Source organism: Pantherophis guttatus, chromosome 1, assembly GCF_059756535.1.
Source record: "Pantherophis guttatus breed Tessera chromosome 1, ASM5975653v1, whole genome shotgun sequence".
NCBI lineage: Eukaryota > Metazoa > Chordata > Lepidosauria > Squamata > Colubridae > Pantherophis > Pantherophis guttatus.
Window position 1 is genome coordinate 272,513,273 of NC_142063.1, and position 27,638 is coordinate 272,540,910.

A 27,638-nucleotide genomic window follows, 5' to 3' on the forward strand; every position below is an offset into this window, starting at 1 on the left:
CCTTGGCTTCCCTACACTCATACCTTGCCACATTTGTTAGCTCTTCCAGGTAAATTAGACAGGAAACAACTAGATGGGTTAATTCTTCTTTATTATAAGCCTAAATTAATAGAATCTTGCAAGGCTAAATTAACACAATTTGGCAAGGCTAAATTAACACAATCTTGCAAGTCTGAGGACCCAAACTTTCCGCCATTCAATAAAATAGTCTTTAATTCTCAACCTATACCTCTTCTGTCTTCTACGTATTGATGTTCTGATCTTAATCCTAATTTTCTCTGTTCCTACATTAAACATTCCATAACATCAATGCAGGTTGCAAGAGCTGCAAAGCAAAAAGAAAGAAAGGAACTTTGCCCTATTAAATTCAGTGAGAAAGATTTGGAGCTGTTACACCCTCACCCACTGAAATAAAGGAGCATCACAGTTCATAATAAACTAAATGTGAATAGAATGCCAATTTTATTCTTTGTTACTTGCACAGACCTGGCATATTTATTTAAGTGGTGCATAAAGTCATAGATTAATAAATACCCCTGGGTTTATAGTTTGCCTTTCTGCTAGAGGACAGGGCTTGCTAACTCAAAGCCAAGGCAAAGTTTGCAGTAAGCTTTTTCAGTCACAGATTCTCAGTTAGTGTAGAGATCCTCACCTTCATGCATTTCTTCCAGAGCACTGGGCTAGGGAGAGATCCCCAGAATTGTGGTAAAATTGAAATTAATGAGCAAGTTGATTTATTACATGCATAGGGAATATTTTAAACTGCATTAAGTACAATTAAAATTGAGCTGTCATTTCCCCTCTTTTATTTTTCTGTTCTAGGCAAACTTTTTGGAGTGTGGCCCATTGCATGTCACTCAAGGATGTCCATGGAGGAAGAGAATGTAAAAAAAGTGACAGCTTTGTGATCAAAGTCCTACCCTGTTTTATGGGCTTCATATGATTGTGGCTATCAAAGTAACTTTTTTAACTCCACTCTCTGATGCCATCCCTTGATGACATTCAAACATTAGTTTTCTTAAACCATAGGTCTAAATAGTGAACCAGGTCTGTAGGTACCTAGCAAATGTTTTAAATACAATATTTTATTTATTTAGAAGATTTATATGGCTGCCCACTCATTTTCAGTAATTCTGGGCACCTTACAAAGAATAAATGAAATGTGTTTTGCTCCATTTTAGGGGTGATGTTTTGTATTATAGGAAAGATACTATTGAAGAATTTTATTTTTTTCACCATGTTTCAAACTAGTATGTCATTTCTTTCTAAATATCAGAAGCCTCTTTTTGAAGAGAACAGGTACAATTCTACCTAAAAGTTTAACTTTTTGCTGTGTTTTTAAATATGCTCCAAACTGACACTATTGAATTCATTTGCTCTGGTATGAAAGCAAATATTTAATTTTCTTTCTCTAGAATCTACACTAAAGTACTTTGCGGTAGCTCAGTTGTGCCCGTTTTATTTGGATGATTAGTGTCATTATAAAAACTTTTCTCCAGTTACATGTTCAAGTAACTGTTATGATATCTGCAAAAGAAGATATGTATGCTTCAGTGTACACTGTTTGTATAGTGTTACATCAATTTTAAAAAAGTCTCTAAAGGGCATTTGGTTTGCAACTGCATTTCATTTTTAAAAAAGATATTTATTTTTTAATCTTAAAAAAATTAGACTGATTTTCTCCATTTCAACACAAAATGGAATTAGCCCATGGAATTTAAAGAGATTTTAAAAATTATACAATTTCCCACATCTTCCTGAATAATTCAAAAGCTTAAATTTGATAGAAAGATCATAGCATAAGAACTAACAATTTATTGCAAAGGCAAACTATGGAAAGTTATTTGTTGCCCTAGAAACCCTTAACTCTGGATTTCCTGCCTTCTTGGTGAATCCAACTTTACTTGTAAACATTACGTCAATGTTGTCCTTTGCTCATGATTAAATACAGGGTTAGTTTTTAGCTAGGAAAATGCTATTGAAAAGTTTCCCTCAATTTCATTTTCCCTCCATCTCTGCTGATATGGAAAAATATTTCTATGGAGGAACAAAAAGAAAGAGGCCGGTGGGACTCTACTGCCATATTTTTTTCCTGCAAAAAGGCTCCCTCCACGGCAGATATCTTAATGTACCTGAGACAACTAATTAAAGAAGGAAGTGGTCAAAGTCATTCTTCTTTGTAGACTTCAAAGGTGATCCCCTCGCCTTCCTCCTCTTTACATTTTACTGTCTGTCTCTCTGCAGCTGTCAGCTTACCCTGAGAGTTTCATGGCGTCAAACCTGCCTCCTCCTGCTCCATAAAGTGACAGCCTTGGGATGGTGGAATGCAGGTGTAGGAAAGGGAAAAGACCAAGATGAGCCTGCTAATGATTTCTCTGACACCCCATGCTGGGTTGCTAAAGAAAGAAATCTATGCCCACTTCTCTTTGTTTGGTCAGATATTCTAGGCTCTGCTGCCTTTCCCCGCTGCAAAGGAGCTGGGTTTTTTTTTTTTTTATAGAGCAAAGGCTCTATGCTAAAATGATGGCATCTTATCCAGGGTTTGAAAACTCTAAGGCTTTAATTAGATACTGAAGTGAAGACAGGCAGCACCAAAGGCTTCTATTTTCTTGATAACTTCACTTGGCAAATGCTTCATTCAGGGTTAACTCCATTGCAGCTTAGATTGGTTTGAAGAATGGAAGAAGTCAAATGAAAATCTGCTTTCCCGTGGACGTCATATATCTTGCTTCTGGGCTAGCAGAAAATTAGGGTCAAGAGTTTTCATTTCATAACTCTAAATGTTATTTTTATTTTTATTTATTTATTGCATCAAGCATGTATTTTATGATAGATACAAGTGTAAACATAATTATAAATACATGAAAAGAGTAAGAGTAAAAAGAAATATTACGACAGGGACTGTAGGCACACTGGTGCGCTTATGCACGCCCTTACAGACCTCTTAGGAATGGGGTGAGGTCTACAGTAGACAGTCTAAGGTTAAAGTTTTGGGGATTTGGGGAAGAAACCACAAAGTCAGGTAGTGCATTCCAGGCGTTGACAACTCTGTTACTGAAGTCGTATTTTCTTCAGTCTAGTTTGGATCGGTTTACCATGAGTTTGTATCTATTGTGTGCTCTTGTACTGTTTTGGTTGAAACTCGGTTTACATTCAAGCAAGCACAACGAAGCTAGATATGGGTTGTATGTAGGATAAGAAGATTCAAATTTTCCTCCCTGTCTTCTAGATATGGATTTTTAAAAAGGAAGCAAAACAGCTGTAATTGACAATCCACTTACTAATCAATTAAGTCATACTGCAGACAAAGTTATCTTGCAAGTAAACGAACGGTTACATTGCATGTGTCCCTGAAACCAATGGAATATATTAGCCATGATTAAGTAGAGTCTTTGCTTTTGAGGAAAGGTAACAACCACCATTCTGCAAGGATGGTTGTATTTTATTCATACTGAAAAATCTAATCTTGCTGTGGATGGCATTCTGAAGTAGACTAAATCAGAAGAAGAAGAATTAAATTAGCCTGATGTCCCATTGGCAGTACTTTCCTCTAAACTAATAATGAAAAAACCCAGGCATTTAAAATATTTTCAAACATTATTTTAGATCCTATGTTTTTATAAAACAAAGCACAGTTGAGTTTGTTTAAAAAGACTAAAGGGCATATATTGCAAATGGTGAAGACTGCTTAATCTTCGTTTACATGTTCTATCTAGAAGTGAACATTTTTAATACTATCTCAATGTAACGCAATTTAAAAAAAAGGTTCTAAAGTAGTTCAAAGCAGAAAATATGTAAAAATTGTAGTGTAAATCCTACAATAAATTTAATTCAATTAACACTGTGTTATTAACACAGCTGCCTGCAATTACTGTAGGTTCGAATCTTACCAGGCTCAAGGTTGACTCAGCCTTCCATCCTTTCTAAGGTAGGTAAAATGAGGACCCAGATTGTGGGGACAATAAGCTGACTTTGTATAAATATACAAAAGGATGAAGGCTATTGCTTAACGCATTGTAAGCCGCCCTGAGTCTCCAGAGAAGGGCGGCATATAAATCAAATTAAAAAAAAAAAAGGAAGAAAAAAGAAAAACTATCAGTTTCTTCCCCAGCATCGCCCAAAGTGGGTGCAATTTGTATTGTTATCCTACCCACAGTAGTTCTTGCCTTTCCTCAGTATACTGGATGTGACACCTGGTACCAAAAGGTTTTTTTCACAAAATTCCACAACTTACACAGTGCAGATTTACTGGATTTTAGCTCCCATAGTCTCCAGCTAGCATAGCCAAAGGCCCTTAGGACTAGGTATTATAGGAACTGATCCAACACATCAGTAAATAGATTGGCTCTATGGAGGCAAAATATAATACACCAAATCCTTTATCAATGGAATAAAATTTTCCTTTATTAAAGGAGTCTGCTTTTAATTCAAAATACATTCCCCACTAAGACCGACCTGTGAGGATTATCCAATTCCTCCTTTCTGCTGCTTGTTCTCCACCACTGATCACATGCTCAGTTGTTTGGTGGGCTGCAGAATTTACATGCGCTGAGCAGCTTACAATATCTTGCCAATGACATAATTACAAGGCTGGGAATTGGGACTTAGATCACACTCATTGCAGTGCGCAGCCTGCATAATTGTGATATGGAAGAGTTCATTCTAAAAGCTTAAAGGCAAACAGGTAGACCTCAACTTACAGCCATTTGTTTAGTGGCCATTATAACGGCACTATAAAAAGTGACTTATGGCAACTTTTCACACAACTGTTGCAGCATCCCCGTGATCAGGTGTCAAAGTTCAGACGCTTTGCAACTGACATGTATTTGTGACAGTTGCAGTGACCTGGGATCATGCGATCACCTTTTGTGACCTTCTGACAAGCAAAGTCAATGGGAAAGCCAGATTCACTTAACAACCATATTACTAACTTACCAACTGTCGTGATTCATTTAATAACTGTTGCAAGAAAGTTCATAAAATGGAACAAAACTTGCCTAACAACTGTCTTGCTTGGCAACAGAAATTGTGGTTGTAAATCGAGGATTTCTGTATTTCTATCAGCTCTGATTCTTTTCAGGTTTTGCACTTGGAAACAGTTACATAAATCATCATACTTCCACACTAATTTCTGAATCCTTTTTCACACTTATAACTGCTGCAGCATCCCCCATGGCCACGCGATCAAAATTCAGTTGCTGAATTTGGCAACTGGCTCGTATCTATGATGGTTGCAGTATTCCGGGATCATGTGATCAACTTTTGTGATCTTCTACAAGCAAAGTCAATGGGAAGCCAGGTTCACTTAACAACCATGTTACTAACTTAACAATTGCAGGGTTCCACTTAACAACTGTGGCAAAAAAGTTCATAAAATAGAGGAAAACTCACTTAACAACTGTTTCATTTAACATCAGAAAGTTTGGGCTCAATTGTGGTCATAAATTGAGGATTATATGTATAGCAAACCAGTGGTTCATTTAACGATCTTTACAACATGCTACTGTACTGGGCAGGCTCCATTACGGTTATATGTTGAGGATTACCTGTATACATAGCTTGTCAATGATTAGAACCACTTAATGAGGGTGAAGATATTGCATAATTTATTGCATAATCTGTCTTGTAGACTGTGTTTTATATTTATGCACCGCTAGCTACTCAGCAGACAATATAGTTCATTGCATGCCTATGTGGACCACCATCCTATTTAGGTATAAGTGATTTAACTTTTCCACCATTTCTATTATTAGCTCTTCAGCATGAATGTTTTCAAAGTATCTGGAATGTTTGCTGCATATTTGAAAGAACCACATTCTTAAATTATTTCTTCTCAATTTCTGTTGTTAGCTGTCAACTTAGTTATTACAAAACATATTGTGTAATTTTGATATATGTCTCACTATTAAAGTATAAACATTCTAGCATTTATGTACTAATATGGCTTTATCCTAGCCATTCAAATATTGCAATCTCATATGAATATTCTCAGGCAACAACTATATACCCATATTAACTTGAGAATATCTTGAGGTGAACAAATCTTGCCCCAGAAATCTTCTGCCTTTTTATTCTTTATGGCGATCAGTTGGAGGCCAAAACATAGCAAAACTGAGAAATTGAAGAATTCTTCTTTGAAAGACAAAAAATGCTAAATTTAAAGAGGAATAGAAAATCTATCTTGGTAGCAGAACAGAAGGCGACAGAATTCTAATCACACAAAAGAAGGGAAGAAACTGGCCCAAATAATTTATAAAATATAATAATATAATTATTAGCCAACCTTGCACATATTTTCAGCATTCAAAGTCCTTCATGCAACTCTGAATTTGTGATCACAGCAAAATCTCTTTTTGAATGGTTAAACAATATTTTATACAGCAGCAAAATGTTAGCTGTCCCATCATCATTCACCAGCATTAAGCCAGTTGTTTCAAATGGTAGAAAGGGCCAATTTTTCTTCCTCTTACCTTGGAAAACATTTGTTCCATTTGCTGTTGGCTCTTCATCTTCATTTTTGTAGGAGTTGATGGGCAGCAAATATCCACAGACTGCAACAAAAGAGTCTGCTGTGAAAATTAGGAGGGGGACAATGAATTATTATTTTTTACTCTTAGAGAAAACTAGAATAAAATTAATTCATCCAGTAGCAAAGACGTCATTCATTATGAAAATGCAAATTTGTTTAAGCCTTTCACTTGAAAAATAATAATTAAAAAATAAATAATCTGTTCACAAATACAACTATTTTAATTTTATGAGCATTAGGATAAAACGTAAGTTTATATAATGCGGTGCACTTCATCAATTTTGTTTGTTCCTACATATTTGTTTCCATAGTATTAAAAACTCAACGTTAACATAAACTTGATTAGCCCCTCTTAACCAAGGAAACTATATACTCTGCTAAGTACTGACTATTTTCTATTAATGGGTTTTGGAAGAGATTTATACAATGGACCTGCACAGATGTAATGTTCAAATATATATTTTCAAGTGGAGGTTTTTTTGACAGACTGCATCTAGTGCCACTTAAGCAAGACTTCCATTTTATAATTGCAAACCTTTTTTAGCAATTACCCCACCTAATTGTCCAGATTAGATGTGAAATGGATATAGGAGATTGGCATGGGAAGAAAATCTATTCCATTGGATATGTCCATTCATAGCAAATGCGGAACAGTGCATACGTTCCTCATTTTTAAAATTACTTATAATCATTATTTCATTATAGCCAATACAATAATTTATAAAATGCAAAACAAATGGAAGCAAAAATAGGATTGAAATTAACTGTAGCCTTTCTTTTTCACCAAGGAAAATTGTTAACAATAATAAAAGTTATACTTAAATACGTTGATTTATTGAAAACAAACTTTCCTAAACTGAGATATTCCAGCTAAGAGGTTTGGGACTCTAAGGCTACATCTACCCAGTTATTCACAACCCTTAAAAAAAACCAAAAGCCCTCAAGTGAGAGTAATTGAAATGTGTACCACAACCTCTGGGAAGTATCAGATTCCCCACTTTTAGTTTATTGCTATATTATTGCTCCAGTTATTGGGGAATATGCTAAATGGAACTTCCCAAAACAAACAAACAAGAAAATCCCTACACAATTCCATTATTCTGTTTTCAGGATTCTGGAAAGATGAAGAAGTGCATGACAGGCAAACTTGCATGGACTGAGAATGAAACATCATCAGTATTTCAAGAACTGCAGATGTTATGAAGTAGGAACAAGGGAAACAAAAGGGATTTGTATACATGTTATACATTTATGTAAAGAGATAAAGTGCATTTCAATTTTCCTCTTAGACCTTATGAATATAACCTGTGAATCAGTGCTTTTATCCTATGATGCCATCGCACATGGGTGTAAATACAGTTCATTCACTGGCCAACTGAATGGATATTTCAGGCCTTTGGAGAATGCATGGCAAACTAACCTAATCATAAATTAGAAAGGAAGAATAAACCAAACAAGGTTTCAGGAGGACTCATTTTTTCAAAAGAGTGACACCTATGAACATAAGCTTGCTTCTATTTCAGGGGAATGTCACAAAAATTGGTATTAAAACAACATATTGGTATCAAGCTTGCAGAAAAGGTACAGCTGTGTAACTATGTTACCGGTAATCCAGTCCAATAACACTTTTTCATAATTTAAAAATTTGTAATTTGGAAGTCCTAGAAGGAAATTACTTTGTTAAAAAAGCAGCAACATTTGCAAAAATTTAAATTAATTGGAGATTGTTTTCCAAACACATTAGTTCACAAATCTAAGATTCCTATTAAGTCACAAAGTTGTTGCACCTTGATTTTGCCCAAGTAGAACATCTACTACTATAAACATCTGTGTTACAACAGGCTGTTTAGTTTAAGCACAACCCAGCTGAACAAAGAGAGGACGGCATATTACTCTTCCCAAATCTGTGGCACATGTATTTTACACTTCTATTTTACACTTCCATTGTAAACAATACATTTCTGTTCTTTCTTCTCACATACACACATGGTTTACAAATAGAACTAAACAAAATGCATGTATTTATTGATTCCAATCCCAAAAATCACATATCTAGTAACAGCCCAAACTTGACTTCAAATATCTTAACTACAAACAGAATATACTATCAATAGGAAACTTAAGAATATTACAGTCAAGGCATGAAATGCCCAAGTTCTAAATCCTTTAAATGAGGATTTCAGTAACAGAAATTGAAAATTATTCTTGCAGTTTTGAAGAAATGTCAACATCTTATAAGGGAAGCAAGACAACCAGAGACAAAGGGTCTCCAAAATGTGTATTTAGTGTATTTTCAAAAACAAAAGATTTTGATAAACCAACAGATGAAAAAGTTGGTAAGGCAATGAGGAACAGAGATTTTGGGAACACTCAATAGTGGAAAAACAGGTTGGGAAGAAGTGCAAAAAGTTGGTGAGCAAAACTGAGTTTCAAGAAACAAAAGTCAAGATGAAAAGCAAACTGCAAACTATAGGCCACAAAGAATCCTTTCAAAGAATGGGAGTGGTGAAGCAATAATATTTTCAGCAGGTACAGAAAAGTAGCAGAAATTTGGGGCTTGGGTATTTGGGTATTAAGAGGCACAAGAAAAATAAAAGAAATTTGCTCCGCACTAAGCTTAGAACGTAATTGGACATTTCTCAAACTCAGACTGGACCAAACCACAATCATGCTTTCTGGAATTCATGAACACATAAGAAGCTGAAGCCAAGGTTGGAGGTGAAGAAAATCTGAAGCAAAGAGTTAAATAAGATTTTTTTAAAAACTTTAGCTAGAATTTTTTAGGGGCAGGAAGACAGAATTAAAGTTGAAAAAAGAAGATGGAGATAACAGAATTAAGGGATGAAAGCAAGACAGTGAAAGCAAAGTTAACTAGTTCAGAATGGGAGCCTGGGGGAAGAAAGAGAGAACGCTCACGAAATTCATATAAGATCTCACCAGCCTTTTGGTGGAAAATGGAAAAACATTTTTACTATGCTTGTATTGCATCTTTCCATTGAAGCATGAAGTTCATTAGCCAAAAGAACAGCAAACATCTGAAAGCTAATTAATAAACTGTTAACATCCCTGTTAAATTTTTTTTTTAAAAAAATCATGATCTACATCCTTCTAAAAAGTTAAATAAAAAGAGATAGCTAAACGAGTTCCTCATAAGGAAGGCAGTTCCCTAGATAGTCCTAACCCAACTCATTTGCTATTTTAAAAGATTAAAACACTGGAGACTAGGAGACAATTGCCAGAGACAATTGACCACCAATGCAGTTTCATTACAGGCGTGATTTGATTACCATACTATGCACGAGTGAGCAGCCTAACTACTGCAATTTTTACCCAACAAAACTTTTGGATACTCTTTTTTTTTTTTAATAGCACATACTGCAGCATTCTACTATCATGATGGAGTCAAATCATGAATAAATGTTGCAGGATCTGATTGATTCATGAATAAGTGCATGACTCTGGGGTATGAAATTGTACTATTGTCCCTCTGGTCCTTGGCACCCCATAAAGATCCTGACTGCTCAGGATCAAGAAGTCTGGATCCATGGCTACAAAACGCATTGCAGCATATTCAAATCACAATCTGACACTAATCCAACATTCTCACTTAAAAACATGAAAGAAATGCCAGTGAGTAAGGCAACATCAATTGCCAGAATAAAACAAAGCACACAATATACCTTGAAACGTTATTGGGTCTTTTTCAAAAACACTTGTTCTCTGAGCACACGTGGATTGTATTTCCCCAGTAAGATAAACAACGCTCCTGGGTTTGACTCTCATCCCTTCAGAATCTTTTTAGTGACAGATTTTTGCACTAAGCAGTCAAAGTGTGCCAGCACTGGAGTGAGCGATACTATTGGTGTTAGCTGCAGCATGCTGATACATCCTTGAGAACTAGCACATCATTAGTAATACCTTCACAACTAAGGTCAGATGGCACACAAAGCAGTATATCCTAAAGGCAAGTGTGTAGAAAACATTTAATTTAAGCTCTTTAGCATTGGTTCTCTTGAATTGTATATACAATATGCACATATGTATGTAAGCATGTATGCGTGTGTGTGTACACATACATATACACATACACACAAATCTACTTTTGATATAGACTAGTCAATTGGAACTATACTCCATCTCACAATGTTACTAGAATCTGTCCATCAGTCCAATTAAGAATTGCATTACAATGAAGTTACTAATAAGCAAAAGGTAAAACATAACATTTGTCCATATACAGTTTTTGTTTACATCTATCACTTTGTCATACAAGCACTATAAAATAAATTTTTAAAAGTTGTCAAGATTCTGCACAGAAACGTGAACTAGAGCTAATATCCTCTGTTCACATTAAACTCATAGACTGGGATGATGAATCTCATAATCTAACTCAAATTTACATTTATATTTAGTTTTGAAACTTGCAGTCCAATTCAATAATTTTCTTGCATCCCTGAGTAATGCTTCTTATCATACAAAGAACTAAATATTCTCTTTTGGGAGTCACATTTATAAACTAAAATTTGAGTGTTTGCACTAATAATTGACTTGTCTACATAGTCAATTATTGTTATTGCAAAACAGTTTTTTTCTCCTAATTTTAGCTTGTTGAATCCTTCCTCACCATCATTATCAAACTGTATATTTCTATAGCGTATTTGAGATTACTATTAACAGATTCAGAAACACATCAAAATTGAGAGTTACCGATTTTGTGAAATTTTAACTATATATATTGACTGGGTACTCGAAACACACTGTTACATGTACTTCAGACTCTGATCTATTCTGGTAAACTATCCAATTGTGTTGGAGGCTTGGAGCCAATAGATGAACTGGGTTATTCTAGATTTCTGGTCTCAAAAGCTCTGCAGAAAAATAAACTGGGAAAGACTATACCAAGAGACAAGATATAGCAAATTATAATAAAATAGTCATTAAATAATCTTAAAAAATTACGGCTTCTTTTTAAAAAATGTGCCTTAATTCTGAAAAAAAGGTTGTTTCATATGTGTGTTTATCAGGCATATTTTTGTCATTTCCCATCTTATCCCATTTCTTTTCCAAAGTAAAAAAAAACTCTGCTAACTTGCTTCTTTCTACAATTATGAAATATTATTGAAATACTGTATATAACTAATATACAATATGAAATATGTGGAAGTATGATCTTTAGTTTGCATTTTTATCTACTATTTGCTCTACTGTCTAAAATTACTTATACAAAAGAAAAGAAATCAACTAGGTTCAAATTATGTAGGTATAGTAGGTTAATTATCATTAGTTCTGAAAAAATAGTTAAATTTTGGTAGATGAACGTATAAAGATGGATCATTAAAAAATTGCCTCATTTCTCTTAATTATTTCCACTAATGCATTGATTAGTTTGAAGAGTTTATCTGTCAGGTGAAATGCATCTGATTTTAGTTCCAAAAGACAGTGGCTATTCAAATGTATGAAAAGGTGCTTTTTCATTCCTCCATTTTATTTTTCTCACATATATGTGAACAATTTCCCTTGATTCACTCTGCCTCACAGTAATAAGGATTCAGCCAAGATATATTTATTTTAGGCCAGGCAAACATGGGTCCATGTGGCCTACCTTTGACTGGGGCGGGATGAAAGGCAAGAAGGGCCTCCTAACGGTTTGGTGACATCTCCACTAATCCTCCCTCCTTTGGGGAACAATTACAGATGTCAACTAGAAGGCATCCACAGGAAAACTTCCAAGGCATATTCTGAAAAGATTTTGCTTGCAAACCCAAAGTAAAGCATTTTGGTATCATTCTGAATGATGAGAGTTCATGGAGTCACCTCAGACAGATGTCCCTATATTGTCATAGAAAATGCTTTCCACGTGCAGATAAATTAGATACATTTGTCAAAAGGATTAGACCAGGAGTCCCCAACTTTTGCGCAACAACTCCTTCAAAAAGTTTCAAATTGTTCAGTGACTCCAAACATGGGGGTTGATATTGATCACTTTGGAAAACCTTGGACTAGACAAATATGAAAGATTAAGCCTGCAATGCATTACAATGATTGAATAGTAGTTTAACAATCTGTAAACTACTCAAATTTCACTACATGCTTATAAACACCAGGTCTAGGGGGGATGACATCTTAAGGCTCTATAACTATGCTCCCCAAATCATGCACATAGCATCAATGATTTTTTTTTTCAATTCAGCCATAAAACTCTTTCATAACAGGCTTAAGACCACTCAAATTGAGCAAGTGCATGCAGAATGAAGGTTTCTAATCATTCTCTGGTTCATACCCTTCTTTTGCCCTGATCAAAGGCCAAGGGTAACTTTCTCAAATCTTACCTTGACCTTACTATGTGGCCTAAAACCTATGGCAATTCTCCAAAACTACCGTACCAGGAATGAAACAGATGATTCGATCCTTTCTTCTTTTATTATTATTAAAGTGTTATTAGATTATTAAAGTGTTGAAATACAATGAGTATTTCAATGTGAAATTGCAATGTGAAGGAGGTAGAAAAAAGAAGAAAAAAGGCAAGATGATAAGAAAAAAAATCTTATCTATTTAAGGTAAGATTTTAATTTAAATTGTAAAAAATGAAAATATATAGCAATATTATAAACCATACATTATATCTCCCTTTCCTTCCATCGGTACCCCCACTATTAGTCATAGTTACATTTGAACTTTACATCAAATATTAGTGATTTCTATTTAAGTTTTAAAAATAGTATTCTAGATATTTAAATTTGCTTTGCTCTGTGATACAGTATATGCATGGGAGCCATTTTTGCCTGAATTTCTTTAAATTTCCATTATGGATATATTCTGCAATTTTAGTATCTTGTAGGCAAGATATATTTTTCCAATATTGTGCTAAGTTTCTTCTTGCTATGACCAACAGGTATTATAGTAAACTAGTATTTTTTACTTAGTTTTTCTGGAATTATGCCTAGCAGAAATATCTGTGGTTTCAGTTCAAGTTTCATTTTTAAAAAATCGATTATTTTGATTCACTTCTTTCTAACACTTTTGAGGGGGTTTTTTTCCCAATTTTTTTTTATTTTTTTAGCATAAAACATAAAATACATCTTTTTAGAGCAGGGGTTTGGTCCGGCTTAAAATAAGTACAATTATTCACATTCCCTCAATCAATTTTGTTCCAAATTTTAAATTCTTTATGAAGAAAAAATAATAATAATAATAAAAAAAAATTCTTATTCTAAACATTTATCATTCTACTATAACACCCAAAATTCTAAACAATAAACACTGTTCTAAATCCTTAACATTTTAACAATTAATATTTCATATATATTCCTCAATCCTAAAACCCATTGCCTCAAAACTATATTTTATCTCTCTTAAATGACAACAGATATCCAATTCTTGACAAAAAATATTTTCCTCCTCTCTTAAAATCATTTTGAAATAAATCAACATTTCTTTCTATATTTTATTACTTCCAAAATATTTTACCTTAATACTTCAAATTTATTCTCAAATTCTATTAGACCAGCTGTTTAACTGATTCATGGTTTAAATATCTATTTCCCAGTTATAATTTCCAGTATTCCTTTCTCCATTTATTTACTGGTTCACAGTTCAATTACTATTCTCCAATAATGTCTCTTCCACTTCCTCCTAGGTTTATTTTTGAGCTGGTTCGCATCTTAATCAGCTGCTTTCCAGCAACACTTCCTCCACTCCTTACCTTAATTATTTTGGCTGGTTCACAGTATAATTTTAACTGCATACCAACCTTCTCCTTTACTTCTCCTAAATCTAATGTAAAACCGGTTCACAACTCAGATGGTTGCCTTCCAGCAATGCTTTCCTCCACTCCTACCCTTATTTTTAACTGGTTCACAACTTTATTTCAATTGATCCCCAGGTATAGTCTCCTCCACGCCTACCTTTTTATTTTTGCTAGTTTACAGTTTTGCTTTAACTGTTAGCCAGCGTATGCTTTCCTCCACTCCTAACTGTATTTTGGCCGGTTCACAGCTTTGCTTTAACTGCTTTCCAGTGCATATTTCCTCCGCTCCTAACTCCTATTTTTATTTTTAACTGGTTCCCAGTTTGCATTGACTGTTCTCCAGTATGATGCTTTCCTCCACTCCTACCCTATTTGTAAGACTGGGTCTCAGCTTTTCTTTCACTGATCACCAGAATCTTGCTTTATATTTTCCTCCACTCCAAGATCTCTTATTCAATTATTTAGCTTCAAATTACTTCAAAGTGTATCACCAATGGTGTTTTCAATCTATTCTCCTCCGTATCTTTTGCTGATTTAAAAAAAATAAAAATCAACAAATATCTTATCTTTTATTTTCTCCTAAATTTTCTCCCGTTACTTGCTTATTTCATATTTCAATACAAACATCATTTTAAAACATTTTAAATTCATTTTTCTATGCTTATTAAATGTATGAATAATTCTTTTAACATCCAACACCTTAAAGAAAAAAACATTTTCTACCAAATTATTAAATCTATAAATATTACTTGTTAAAGATTTAAAATTCAAAAAGGCATTAGAACATCTAAAACTCATGCTTCTTCCTTCAAACATTTCTTAATCAAGTTATTTATATGTTTATATAAAAGTAATAATAATTATAGAAAATGGGAAATAGTGACAATAATAATGTAATTACCTTAAAATGGTGACAATAATCATAATACAGCAATAATAATAGTGAAAAAAAAAATAAGAAAAGGGAAGAGGATAGAAGTATATCAAAACAAAGAAAAAAAGAAAGAAAGAAAATCAAGTAGATTAAAAAAAGAAATTTAAAGAGGAAAAACAAAAACAAATAAAGATAAAAAAGGGAAATAGAGATGGTATAATAAGAGGAAAAACTCTGTTCATTCACCCAAAAACTATTATTTCTATTTAAATCAAAATATAATAATTTGTTGTCTTATTACATAATATGTTCCAATATTCCTTTCTCCAATCTGTCCAAATATATTTCTTCTCCATTTTAATACCATCAAAGTTCCAACTTTTATTTTTTTTTAATTAGTTCTGGGCTATTCCATATATGGTATCATCATGTCCTTCTTGTGCTGCCACACCCTTCTCTTATTGCCAAGTCTGTTAGTTCAATTTCCTTTGTTCCATTTAATTTCTTCCTTCTGATCCTCAATAAATCCTCCAATAAACAAATTTGTCTATCCAGAATCAGGCTCTCTTAATCTGAGTCTTTCTCTTTTTTCTTTTTTTCCCCAAATTAGTCAAGTTTAAAGAAACAAGTAACAAAGTTTCTCCCTTTATGTAACAAGTAGGCAGTCTGTAAATCAGTAACAAGCAGTCAGACTGAAGTTCACACTTTCACTTGCCAATTAGCAGCCATTTCTCTGCCTCCGTTTGTCTTCTTTCTTTTCTTTATTTTTAAAAGCATAGTTATTTCCTTTTCTCCTTCCTCTCTCTCTAACATAGTCCAATCTCATTTTTCCATACAAAGAAAAAAAAAACCATATCCAACACTGTAATGCAGCCATTTCCAAAAAATCATTATTTCACTTTGTTCTCCAACAGGTCTTTTGCCTTTATGGCCCAATAGTTCACAACCGCTGTTAAGGCTGGGGCAAAGACTCCTCTTAATCCAGAGTCCATGGGCAGTTCCCGCCTGGGCTGATGGTCACTCACCCGGCAAATAAACTCCCGGCTCTGTTCTCCGCTTCTCCTCCTCTCCTCCTGCGCATTCTTATGTCAGGGCAGCCGCCATGGCTGCCGCTTTGCTGCCGCCAGTGCAGAGGGCAAGCCTCCGGCCCCGAGGAACCTGCCCATTCCTCTCGGCTGACCGAGGGGTCCCTCTCCATGCCCCCTGTCCCTACAGGACAGGGGAGATCCGAAGACCTGCTGGCGGGGGCTTAGCAGACGGGGTTTTCGCGGGGCTCCAAAGAGCCCGCTATTTCCCTGTCTGGATCCCCGCGGCACCAACCAGAAGTCCCCTCTTTTGAGGGTTTTTTGTATGACCACTACATGTGGTAGCATGTTCTTTTGTTGTTACGGCATTTCCAATGCTTGTTGTTATGTGCTTTATCTATTATGGCAACTGTAGATTGAGTTATATACCATCTTATAGAATATTTTATATCTGCATTATGGTTCGTCGCACAGTCAGCTAGATGTTCAGACTGAATTTGGCATTTTTGTCCACCTAATCAAGCCCTTCCAAGAACCTGGGATAGGCAATGTTAATGTTTGATGCTATATTATTATTATTTATACATTTATTGGTGTATGCTATTGATATATCTATCAAATGTAAAAACTCTATAAGCCCATCTCACTTATAGAGTGATCTTGAGTGGTTCTGTTATTAATTTATTAATAATTATTGTTACTGTAATTAAAATGTATATGTTGCCCAACTTCCAACTACTTTTAAATTGTAGCTTGGAATAAATTTAAATATTTTTTCCCCATAGCTGTTCCCATTGGCTCATTGTAAATTACTTCTCTCAAATTTTGTATCCATTTTATGATACAGTTTTAATATATTAACTCTCTGTCATATTCAGTAACAGTTTATGTACGTATCTAAGTAACCATTTCAAGGTCTGTCATATTTTTCACAGTCCCTCATTTTTTTTGAGATCGCTTTTTATTTTTCCAGTTATTTGTAAACACATTAATCATGGTGGTTTGTCCTTTTTCATTGTAACCTACTAATTGTGATTGCTCATAATTTTTTTTGCACATAAATCAAATTTATACAAGTGTATTATTGTCTTTTTTCTATTCAGTTTCCCTCAACATAATTTCACTCTACACTTAGTATAGATGTAATGCTAAATAGATTCACAGATCAACTTTTTGGAAAAGGGCTCATTGTCATTTTTGGGTATAAATACCAGCCAATCCTGAATTTGCTGTGATGTCAGAAAAAATTCAGGACAAATTGGTGGGATCCTTAGGTGAGATATAGATTTGTTTTACTTTGTATAATGTGGTCTAAAATGAACAAAACAAATCCTTTACCTACACAAACCAAATTTTACTAGTTGAAACAAATGCACATACTGAAGACAAAAGCCTCATCTTACATTCCAGAATCAATTTAATTTTATTTTTTTTTAAAAAAATGCAATACCTTAGTACAGTGGTCCTCAAGCTTTGTATTATCATGACTGGCTTCCTAAAATGAAAAATGAATTTGAATAATCCCTTCATAAAAATTAAGCAGTTGGTATTAGAGTTGGGCAAGAGATAAATATAGCCTATTTAATAATGAAAATATAACCTATATCTATATTTATTTATTGGGCTCTTAAACTTCTACACCAATTACTGCTATTGTGACCTTGTCCTTGCAACATGTACAAAGCCCAAATGTGAATGTCCACTATATTCTTAATTTGCCTACAGAAACCAGATCAGGTTTAAAAAAACCTGCCCGACTGTTTGTTTACTGCATTTCTCCATTTGAGCTGTTTGTAATGTTAATTAAAACTTTATATTGGGAGGGGCCTGCTTGTGCTAACAAAATTAAATAAAACTAAACAGTGTATATTATTCCTTTTCACCATTTCTTACTCAGAAACATAACCATATATCTTTCAGCAGAAGTTATTTCAAAAACCATATACTTTGAAAAATCCCTATACAAAACTGGCTTTAGATGATACCATCTCTCTACTGCAAATTAGTTGCAATTGGTGGCATTTCAGAGATACATAAATATGGAGTACTAAGTCAAGAGCAAATTACTCACTGGATCTTTTTCACAAGAAACATTTTGTAATAGCAATCTTCATTCACCCCTTTATTGCAGCTTTCTCTAAGCAAGGACCTAATAGTATATTAGAAGGGACCAGATTAAAGAAAGCTGCTCATTGTATGAAACTGAATTAAGTAATCGAAAAACAATTTCACAACTGTTTTGTTACTGAAAAGTACAATTTTCCTAAATTAAAGCAGAGCATTTAAAAATAAAAAGGTTTTAAAAAGGTTTTTAAAATGTACTTACTTTTTTCAGCCTGCTATTTGGAAAGCTTTCAACTTGCTGGAGTGGCTTGATTCCAGTTGGAGTAGAGAAAAGTAAAGATTTAGCAGCGGACACTAGAGATTGAAAACAGAAAGTAAATATTGAAGCTCTGATGTAAATAGCATAACTAAATTTATTTTCATCATCTGAAACAAAATTAGCAGCTGAACATTTCCTCTAATAACAGCAGTTTTATTACAAATTTCACTAACTGTTTTTTTCAATGGGACCTAGGACGCATGCATTTTCTGTCACACCACCTGCTTTCTGGAAAACCAGAGATTAGATTAGCCTCAATCTGCTGGCTTTTTGTGAAGTGTTGAAGACCTAAATGTGTTCCAGGACTTGGGGCTTAGAAGGCTAGGTGGTTCACGGAAGGATTTTGTTGATTGTTGTCTTCGGGTTTTCTCTTGCTACCAGTGTAAGTTTTTTTACTCTTTATTACTGTTTCTCTGCTTGTTTGTTTTTATGTGCTGTTAGGTGCACAGAGTTGCAATTGTGAGACAGATGATCATAAGATTCAATCAATCAATCAAATAAAAAAAATATAAAGTAAATGCATCTAGGGAGGGAAATTTTTGAGAAAATTCTGACAAAGATGAGTGAAATGAACATATTTCAGGGCTTTCCTCGTGTCTGTGTATAGAGTAAGGAAGATAGCCTTGATGAAAATAAACAAGAAAGCAACAAGGAGTAAAATATTTGTTTTTAAATCCAGAACATCCAAATAATGTTTCGAAGTGGCTCTAACTGACACTTTCCTACTTCACTGAACTATAAAGAGGAGGAAAACAAACAATCAGACTTACAAGATTTTGCTATTATACCCAATCTCAATAAAAGTAGTTTTAGCATTATGGAGAGTTAAGAGTTCTTGGTTTGTTCTACCTAGAGGAACTGACTGTTCCTCCTGTTATTGACTTGGAAAAAAAATGTATGCCACATAATTTGTGTTGCCCCCCCCCCATAGCCCAAGCTCTATTCTGCCTTAGTAAGGAGATTGGTAATTTTATAGTTGTGGTTGTTTGTAATAAAGAGAATTAAGCACCTTTAGGTTATCTGAATAACAAGTTCTTGATCAGCCTCCCACTTTATCCCATGCCCCCTTCACCCTGATTTGTTGCTAGATTGACTATTTCGGATAGAACTTTAGCAGACTTCCAGAAAATAGCTAAATCTGCATTTATGAAGAAACTTAGTAACTAGCATGCTGGAAAAATTGTGAGGGACATTGGGTCATCTCCTTCCCATTTTCCACTCCTTCCCAGTTGTTCTGTGATAGCTATAACCTCTTACAACATAGCTAAAAGAAGAAATGGAACCCAAATTTTATATATCTCAAATTAGTAGCATTCAAGGAAATGTTAATGCTGGTGACAAGTCATTCCTTGGAGACATTCAAAGGAGTAAGAAAAATGACTTCAGAATGGGGAAAACAGTACTGTCTTCACCCTAAATAAACCGAATAAACAAAAATAGTAAAAAATAAGTGCATGTGAAAATATATTAGCAGAAGCAGCAGAAAGCCTATATTGGAGTCACTGATGGAAAAATCAATAACTGGGACAACCTACCTCTTTCTCACTTTAAACTGTCTGGCATGCCAGTCTTTTTTTTTTTCATAGAAGAAAACTAGGTCTGGTGTTTTTCCAAGTAAAAGAGAGAAAACATTTTTGGAGAAGCACAAGACCTGTATATATGTATGGAGCTCATGTAATATCCCACCTGGCATGATTTGGACAAATGAAATTGCTAGTATCTATAATCCATCCCATATTTCTCATCTCCTAGGTGCCACTTTGCCGGTGAGAATATGTGCATTTCAAATTAATTATTTATTTAATTTGGCTTTAATCTTGCCTTTTAACAATTGTAAACGTTCACAAGATTCTCTAGGGAGCAATTTCCTTATTTAAAATATTGGTCAGTAAAAGAATAAATAAAATAGGTGTCTGCTTTTCCTGTACGGATGAATTTTATTTCAATCTCCAGAAATAATGAAGATACTCAGCTTCTTGCTTTTATATCAGGAAGCTTCTCCTTGATCTTTGAGCCAGGAACATCCTCCCAAGCAACTTTCCAAAAGTTTTCATAATCTTGCTGGTTCTTTATGATTCCAAGTTTAGTTAGTTCATTCTGCAATCCAGTAACCTTAAACAAAGGAATGGAAGAAAAACATTCCTTTAAAATGTGTGATTAGTTAAGGAGCATCCACATGAAATATAAGATTTACTCTATCAAGCACCAATGTCTTTATAAATGAGGCAATGCATGCCAAGTGGAAATAGAGGTTCTGGAGTTGTTGGAGTACTATCTTGAGACAAGAGCATATAGTCATTGTGATTTCTGCAGAAAATACATAGTTTTTCAAAAGTAATATTGAACGCCTAACCCATAATATATCTGGTTTTTCCAAAAGATCCTGCCATAAAACAACTGCAATCATATTAGAACTGCATTAGTAGAATATATTTATTGCCAAATAAAATCAATCCAACTAACTATATATTGTTCAATGACTCTCAGACCTGATCTATATGGACCACCACCAGTGGTCTATTGAAGCCTCTCCTATTTAAGTCCCCTTGTCACCTCTTTCCCTCACCTCCCTGATAGTCAGCTAGTTTGCAAGCATGGATTAGGAGCTGAGAACTGGTTCACTGAAGACTACAAGTGATAATACAAATAGTAAGGTGAGTGCTAACATTCAGAGGACTGATGGTAAACAGATCTACTCACCCCCCACCCCGAATAGTACTGTGATCTTACAGCAACATTTCAAAAAGAAAAGTGAATATGAAACACGATGAGTTCCTAAAAATGGGATTTTATTGTGTTGGCTATCACCATTGTGTTGGGGCCTGAAACTCAAGGAATTTCTTTTGAAGAACACTCTTGACCAGAAAATGTGTGCTATGAATTATTATGATGGCATGGGATATATAAAATAATTCAAGTGATAAATACTTTTTTGGATTAAATGTTTTTATAGAAAATGTAGTTCTCAAAGATACTTTAAAAAATAGGAGGGTGGGAAGACATACAGAAATGCAGCCAAAATCATTATTTTATTCTCAAAAAAGTGAAGTAATGTTTATTCTCTAAAAATGTGAACTAGCACAGACACAAAAAGAGAGAATTGGTTTAACTGGGTGGTCCTTCTTGTTTTTGAGTGTTGATTTAGCAGTCCAAGGCCACAGAAAGTTTAAGAGAGAAATGTTCTAGTAGAATTAACTGTTTTTTCCTATAAGTACATAACCCAGGACTTGCTAAATAAAAGCAGTAATCAGTCTTCATGGATGTAAACTTTTCAAGAAGTATCCAAAATGCCAGATGCCAACAATGACTGAATAAATGAAAAAAATAAATAAAATAAGATGCTGAGCTTGTCGACTGAAAGGTTGGCAGTTCAGCAGTTTGAATCCTTAGTGCCGCATAACGGGGTGAGTTCCTGCTACTTCTCCCAGCTTCTGCCAACCTAGCAGTTTGAAAGCACATAAAAAATGCAAGTAGAAAAATAGGGACCACCTTTGGTGGAAAGGTAACAGCATTCTGTGCGCCTTTGGCATTTAGTCATGCCGGCCACATGACCACGGAGATGTCTTTGGACAGCACTGGCTCTTCGACTTTTAAACGGAGATGAACACTGCCCCCTAGAGTTGGGAACGACTAGCACATATGTGCAAGGGGAACCTTTACTTTTACCTTTTTATCTATAAATAAACTTTGCCCGTTGTTGTTAGTTCACTTTACGGAAAAAATAATACTATCATACAACTATATCCTATCAGTACCCAGACTGAAATATGTTCTTCATGGTTATGAGTGTTTTTCTATTCTAAAGGTAAGATCTGCATTTGAAAAAGATCTTAAAGTTATGCAGATTATGAGACAGGTCCTGAAGATAAAATGCATTTTCACAAAGTGCTGTGAGTGACTACTTAGGATCTATTTGTAATTCAGAATACAACACATTTCCATACAGACAGACCACTAAGAAGATCAGCATAAAACCCAGAGACTTGTTTATTTCTTCTGTTAATTCCATAGTTGTTTGTATTATAATTTAAAGATTAATTTTTATAGTACTAATACAGGGTAAAATTATAGCATCTTATAATTACTTCTTTGTGATTACATAAGTGCCTACCTTACTAATTGTTAACTAACAATGTGGAGGAAGAGGATGACATGCTCAGAATATGGCAGGGAGATTAAGGCTGGTGTAGATGGGAACCCTTTAGGCCATGCATTTCTAATGAGAAGAATAGGAAAATTGTAATCATTGGAAACTTATACTGGTAGTATGATTATTAGCTGAGTAAACAATTGGTTTTAATGCCCAAGGCTTGTCAATCTACATTGAACTGCTTTTCAAATTAGAGCTTCTAGAAGAAGGTTTAGAAGTTGCTTTTGGAATGGATAACCAAGTCTTCAAGATAGATTGACAAGGTGCTTTTACCTCATATGGCTGCTAGTGATATGGACAGAATGAACTGTTAGAGAGTAAAGGAGAAATGGAAGAAGGCCAAGACTCTTCAAAGCTGACTCCTTAAACAACCATTTGACTGTCCTGGAGGAAAAAGTCAACTCTTTTGTCCTAGGGTACACATTTGACATTTTCTAAAACACTTCAGTGATAACCACAAAAGTAAATGGAGAAGGGCGTCTTACCCAGTAGCTGTTTGACTGTGACAGGGACTCCATGTACTTCGTATCATGAGACAGCTTGCAGAAAGGAAGTTTACGATGAAAGGTACACTTTTATCAAAGAAGATTTTAAAAAATGGTTAATTTCTCTCCAAATAGCTGGGAAACAAGGCTCAAAATAAATGACAAGTAAACATTCAGCCACAGGAAGCCATTAACCACAGTGGGCACCAATTAGAACTCAGCAGGCATTCTTAAGACCGCCTGGTGCTCCTCCCCACCCCTCCCACCGCACTCCCAGCTTTGACCGAAAACTCGCAAACACAGCCTTAGGAAGCATCCTCTTTCATTCACTCAGCAATTTGTATTCTGGCTGATAGGCTTATAAATTTGTTTGTAGTCTTGTTCAATCTCCTTTCAAGTCTTCAGAAGTCACAAACTACCGTCTGGCCAAAAATTAATTAATTAATTTCTATCTATCTAGTCTTTAAAGAAAATATCATCTAAGTTGTAGCAGTTCCTTTCTCTTATTTTATTTATTTGGCATTCAATGGCGAATTCTTTAATACAATATTTTAAAATAAACCAATTATTTGTTTTAGAGAATCCTCTTTTCTTTCAAAGGCTAATTCAAGTTCCGAAATGGTGGTATGACACAGTTCTCATAATTCAGACTACAAGCTACTGTCTGGAAATTAGAGTTGTATAGAAAAATTAGTTTCCTTGCTGCTGCTAACAGATTGTTTGGATTTTTAAGTTTGCCAGTATATTGTAAAACCTGAAGGAATTTTAATTTACTTTAATTATGATTATGAAGAACAAACCAGGTTCAAACTATGATTTCACCAACTAAACAGGCATCCAGCTACAGGCAAGAACTTCTGTCCCATTTTTCCAGCTCTGAGTGTCATGAAGGCTGCTGAGGTGATGATAGCAGGGTGGATTAATTTGAAATGTGCAATCCTACTTTCTTCTACTTTTAAAAAAATATGTCTAAGTTTAGGATAAACAAATTGCAGACCCCCGTTTCAGTCACCAGAAAAAAACTGATTAATTCAAATTAAAAACCAATATTTTGAAACTTCCAGAAGAACTGAGGAGAGGTCCATGTGAATCTGAGATTCATCAAGACACATGGATATACAGTAACAGGAAACCATGTTTTGCTTTAAAGTGAACCCAGTCTCAACTGGGTTGAGACTGATGTCTGGTCTAACCAGTCCATTGTCAGTTACAGTGATGGGCGGGAACAAATCAGACTCACCTCCAACCATATCTTTTTGACATTTCATTTGCAATCTATCATGTTTTCAAGCTACTATTCACATGGCGGCAGCACCTTTCTAACCACAATAAAGGAACAATACTGTCCTCCCATACTCTATTCCAGTAAACACCCTAGGCTGCAAAATGTTCATGGGGATGATACATATAAAAGCAATACACTTCATATTTATATCATGTTTCACATATTTCATTTCATATGTATGTTACAAAAACATGAACAACTATCATCTTAATTTCATATGAAACTTCCGTTTATCAAAGTAGCGCAAACACTATCAAAACTAGACACTTAATTCAGATTCTGCAATTAGCTATTTCAAGTCTTTCTATTTATTAAAATAAGCATTTGGTTCAGTTTATCATTTCATAACCTTCCTTATTTTTTAATTGAGAATTCTACAAATCGTGCTAATTATTATTTTTTAAATAACCAAAGTGGCCTTTAAATTTAGGCATTGATTTAGTGGCATTAAAAAGGAAACACCTATTATCTTATTAAAGATAGTTCCTTTTGAGATAGGTCACTGTTAAGAATACAGCAGATTATAAAGCATAAAGTAAACCCTTATAGGGAACATGACAGCCTTTTACTACTGCTTGATTGTTTTACCTATCTTCACCCTTTAAACCTTTATAGTACCAATAAAATTACTGAAATTCAAATATAAAGAACAGTTGCATTTCCTTATCATTTCAGGTCAACCTAGCTCAGCTTTATTGTGACAACAGATATCCTCTCCTTCCAACAAGACAAACAGATAATTTTTTTAAAAAAGCAGTATAGATACTACTATGAAGTATTTTGCTTTCTTAGTTTACATAGCTTCTGACAGCAGATTTAATAAGCTTTCTAACAGAATTCCATTCTCAAAGAATGAGAGTCCTATGTATTTCCTAGTGGCATATTTAAACCATTTTTCAGCTTCTAACACACGTGCTGTGGAACCTTCCCTGTTGAGTAGCTGACATCTGTTCTTCATCATTTTAAAATAATTCCATAAACAGATCCGTCTCTTTTCTGGAAAGGTAGTTTCAATCCTTCAAAAATCTGTCCAAATCTGAACTTTTTATAAATTACATATATGTGCACCCAAACAGACATACAACTTTGTGGGGTTGTATGAAAACCTACTTTAAAATCTTAAATTGTGAAGACACAGAAATGGACATACCACAAAGCATGACAGATGGGATCCAGTGCTGTAATGCGATTTGCCTGGTTTTGATTTAAGAGGCACAAACCTAATCACCTGGGGATTATTCAGTAAAACATACTTAAAGGAACCAGGATTAAGTCTTTGTGTAATGTGTGGATCCAGATAATTTTATGTGATGAACCGACAGGGAAGAACTATACTTATCACAGTTATTATTAACAATACTTCTATCCTGCTCTTCCATATTGTTGACCATTTAAACTAGGATTGTAATAATGAAATGTTCAGCATTATAAAAGAATTAAAATAAGCAATAGTCAAGCAAAGTTAAAAGTGGAGAAGCATAATTATCTATCTATCTATCTCTTTTGATTTCTGTTGCAAAGACAATGTTGACATAGCCACACAAATCTCAGCTGGGTTAATATTCCAGAGCTGCAATCTAGAGCTAAATTTCTTTCACCTTTGAAGTTAACCTCAAGGACAGCAATGGACCAGTAGGAGATTTACAATCCTACACCTTTGTTTTTTCTTTTTTTCAATCATGTCCAATTCTCAGAGACTGCTTGGATAAGGTTCTACAGTTTCCTAGACAAGGTTTTTCAGAAGTGGTTTGCCGTTGCTCCCATCCTAGGACTGAGAGAAAGTGACTGGCTTAAAGTCCCTCACTGGCTTTGTGCCTATGTTGGGGTAGAATTCACAGTCTCTCATTTTCTAGCCTGGTGCCTTAACCACCATATACCAAACTGACTCTCACCCTATGCTTTAGCACAGCGTAAAAGAAGTGGTAGGTTTATTTTAAGCATTTCAGTAATTATTCCCCCAAAATCAGGGATGGGTTCTACTTACCTTTACTACCGATTCACATGTGCAGAAGCTTCCTGATGACGTTGGGGTCGGTGGGCGGAGCTTCCCGCTGGTTTTACTACCAGTTCTATATAACCAGTCCGAACTGGGGGCAACCCACCAATGCCCAAAATATATTCCATTCATATCAGTTAAACTTAGTTACAAATGATTGACGTTATCTGAGGTATATGGGCAGTAGTGGGTTTCAATTTAGTTTGCTACCGGTTCGCTCGTGTGTCCGAGTGGGTGGGCGGAGCCTCCCGCCGCCACCATTACCGGTTCACCCAATCCGGGGCAAACCGGTAGCAACCCACCACTGTATATGGGCTTTAAAATGTTTTCTGTTGTCCACAATTCTACATAAATAAGTTTATAGCTTCCCCAAATGTGAAGCTACATTCACATTCTGCAAATTAAGGTGAGCCATCTATTTGTGAAGGCTATGCATTCAGTTTCACTATGTGTGGAATAGTGGAGTGTCAGAAGTCTTGAAGGGCAGGATAGCAATCCTACATACAGGTAAAAAGGAAAGCTTTTGACGCTAATGAGGAAGCTGATTTGGTTACAAGTTTTGCAGTCCTTCCTACACGGGGGGAGGGAGTAAAACTGAGCAAGGCTACATAGCAAGCAATTGCATAATACAAGTAGTCCTCAACTTACAACAGTTTGCTTAGTGACCATTCAAAGTTCTGCGGCACTGAAAAAAAGTGACTTATGACTGTTTTTCACACTTATGATTGTTGTAGCATCCCCATGATCACGTGATCAAAATTCAGATGCTTGGGAACTGACTCATATTTATGGGATCATGTGATTACCTTTTGCAATCTTCTGACAAGCAAAGTCAATGGGTAAACCAGGTTCACTTAAGAACCGTGTTACTAACATAACAACTGCAGTGATTCACTTAACAACTGTGGCAAGAAACATCATAAAATGGGGCAAAATTCACTTAAAAAATGTCTCGCCTACCAACATAAATTTTGGGCTCAATTGTGGTCGAAAGTCAAGGACTGCCTGTAGTTCATAACTGAAAACTCTCCTTTCTCCTTTCTTTCTAATAGCAGTTGCCTCAAACACAATGGTGCATTTTTTATTTCTATATTGTGGGTTCGATGTTTATTGTTAGTTTGCTACACAATACTTGCAAAATCTTCTTTCTTAAAAACACAATTT

The 27,638-nt window shown here is 34.9% G+C and overlaps 1 protein-coding gene across 9 annotated transcripts in view; it reads right to left on the reverse strand.

Annotated features, from left to right (window-relative positions):
* The window catches only part of LOC117672063 (uncharacterized), a 56,893-nt gene that overhangs the window by 11,834 nt on the left and 17,421 nt on the right, over positions 1–27,638 (reverse strand). For 3 of the 9 annotated variants that reach the window (XM_034428496.3, XM_034428491.3, XM_034428489.3), the window contains 5 exons: positions 23,194–23,280; positions 20,532–20,670; positions 18,502–18,593; positions 17,626–17,670; positions 6,471–6,569 (listed from right to left, as the gene is read on the reverse strand). In XM_034428496.3, coding sequence (XP_034284387.2) covers positions 6,471–6,569; positions 17,626–17,670; positions 18,502–18,593; positions 20,532–20,670; positions 23,194–23,280 — 462 coding nt within the window. The remainder of the gene's footprint in view (positions 1–6,470; positions 6,570–17,625; positions 17,671–18,501; positions 18,594–20,531; positions 20,671–23,193; positions 23,281–27,638) is intronic. The other 6 variants (XM_087882879.1, XM_034428493.3, XM_034428492.3 and 3 more) reach the window with 5 other exon arrangements.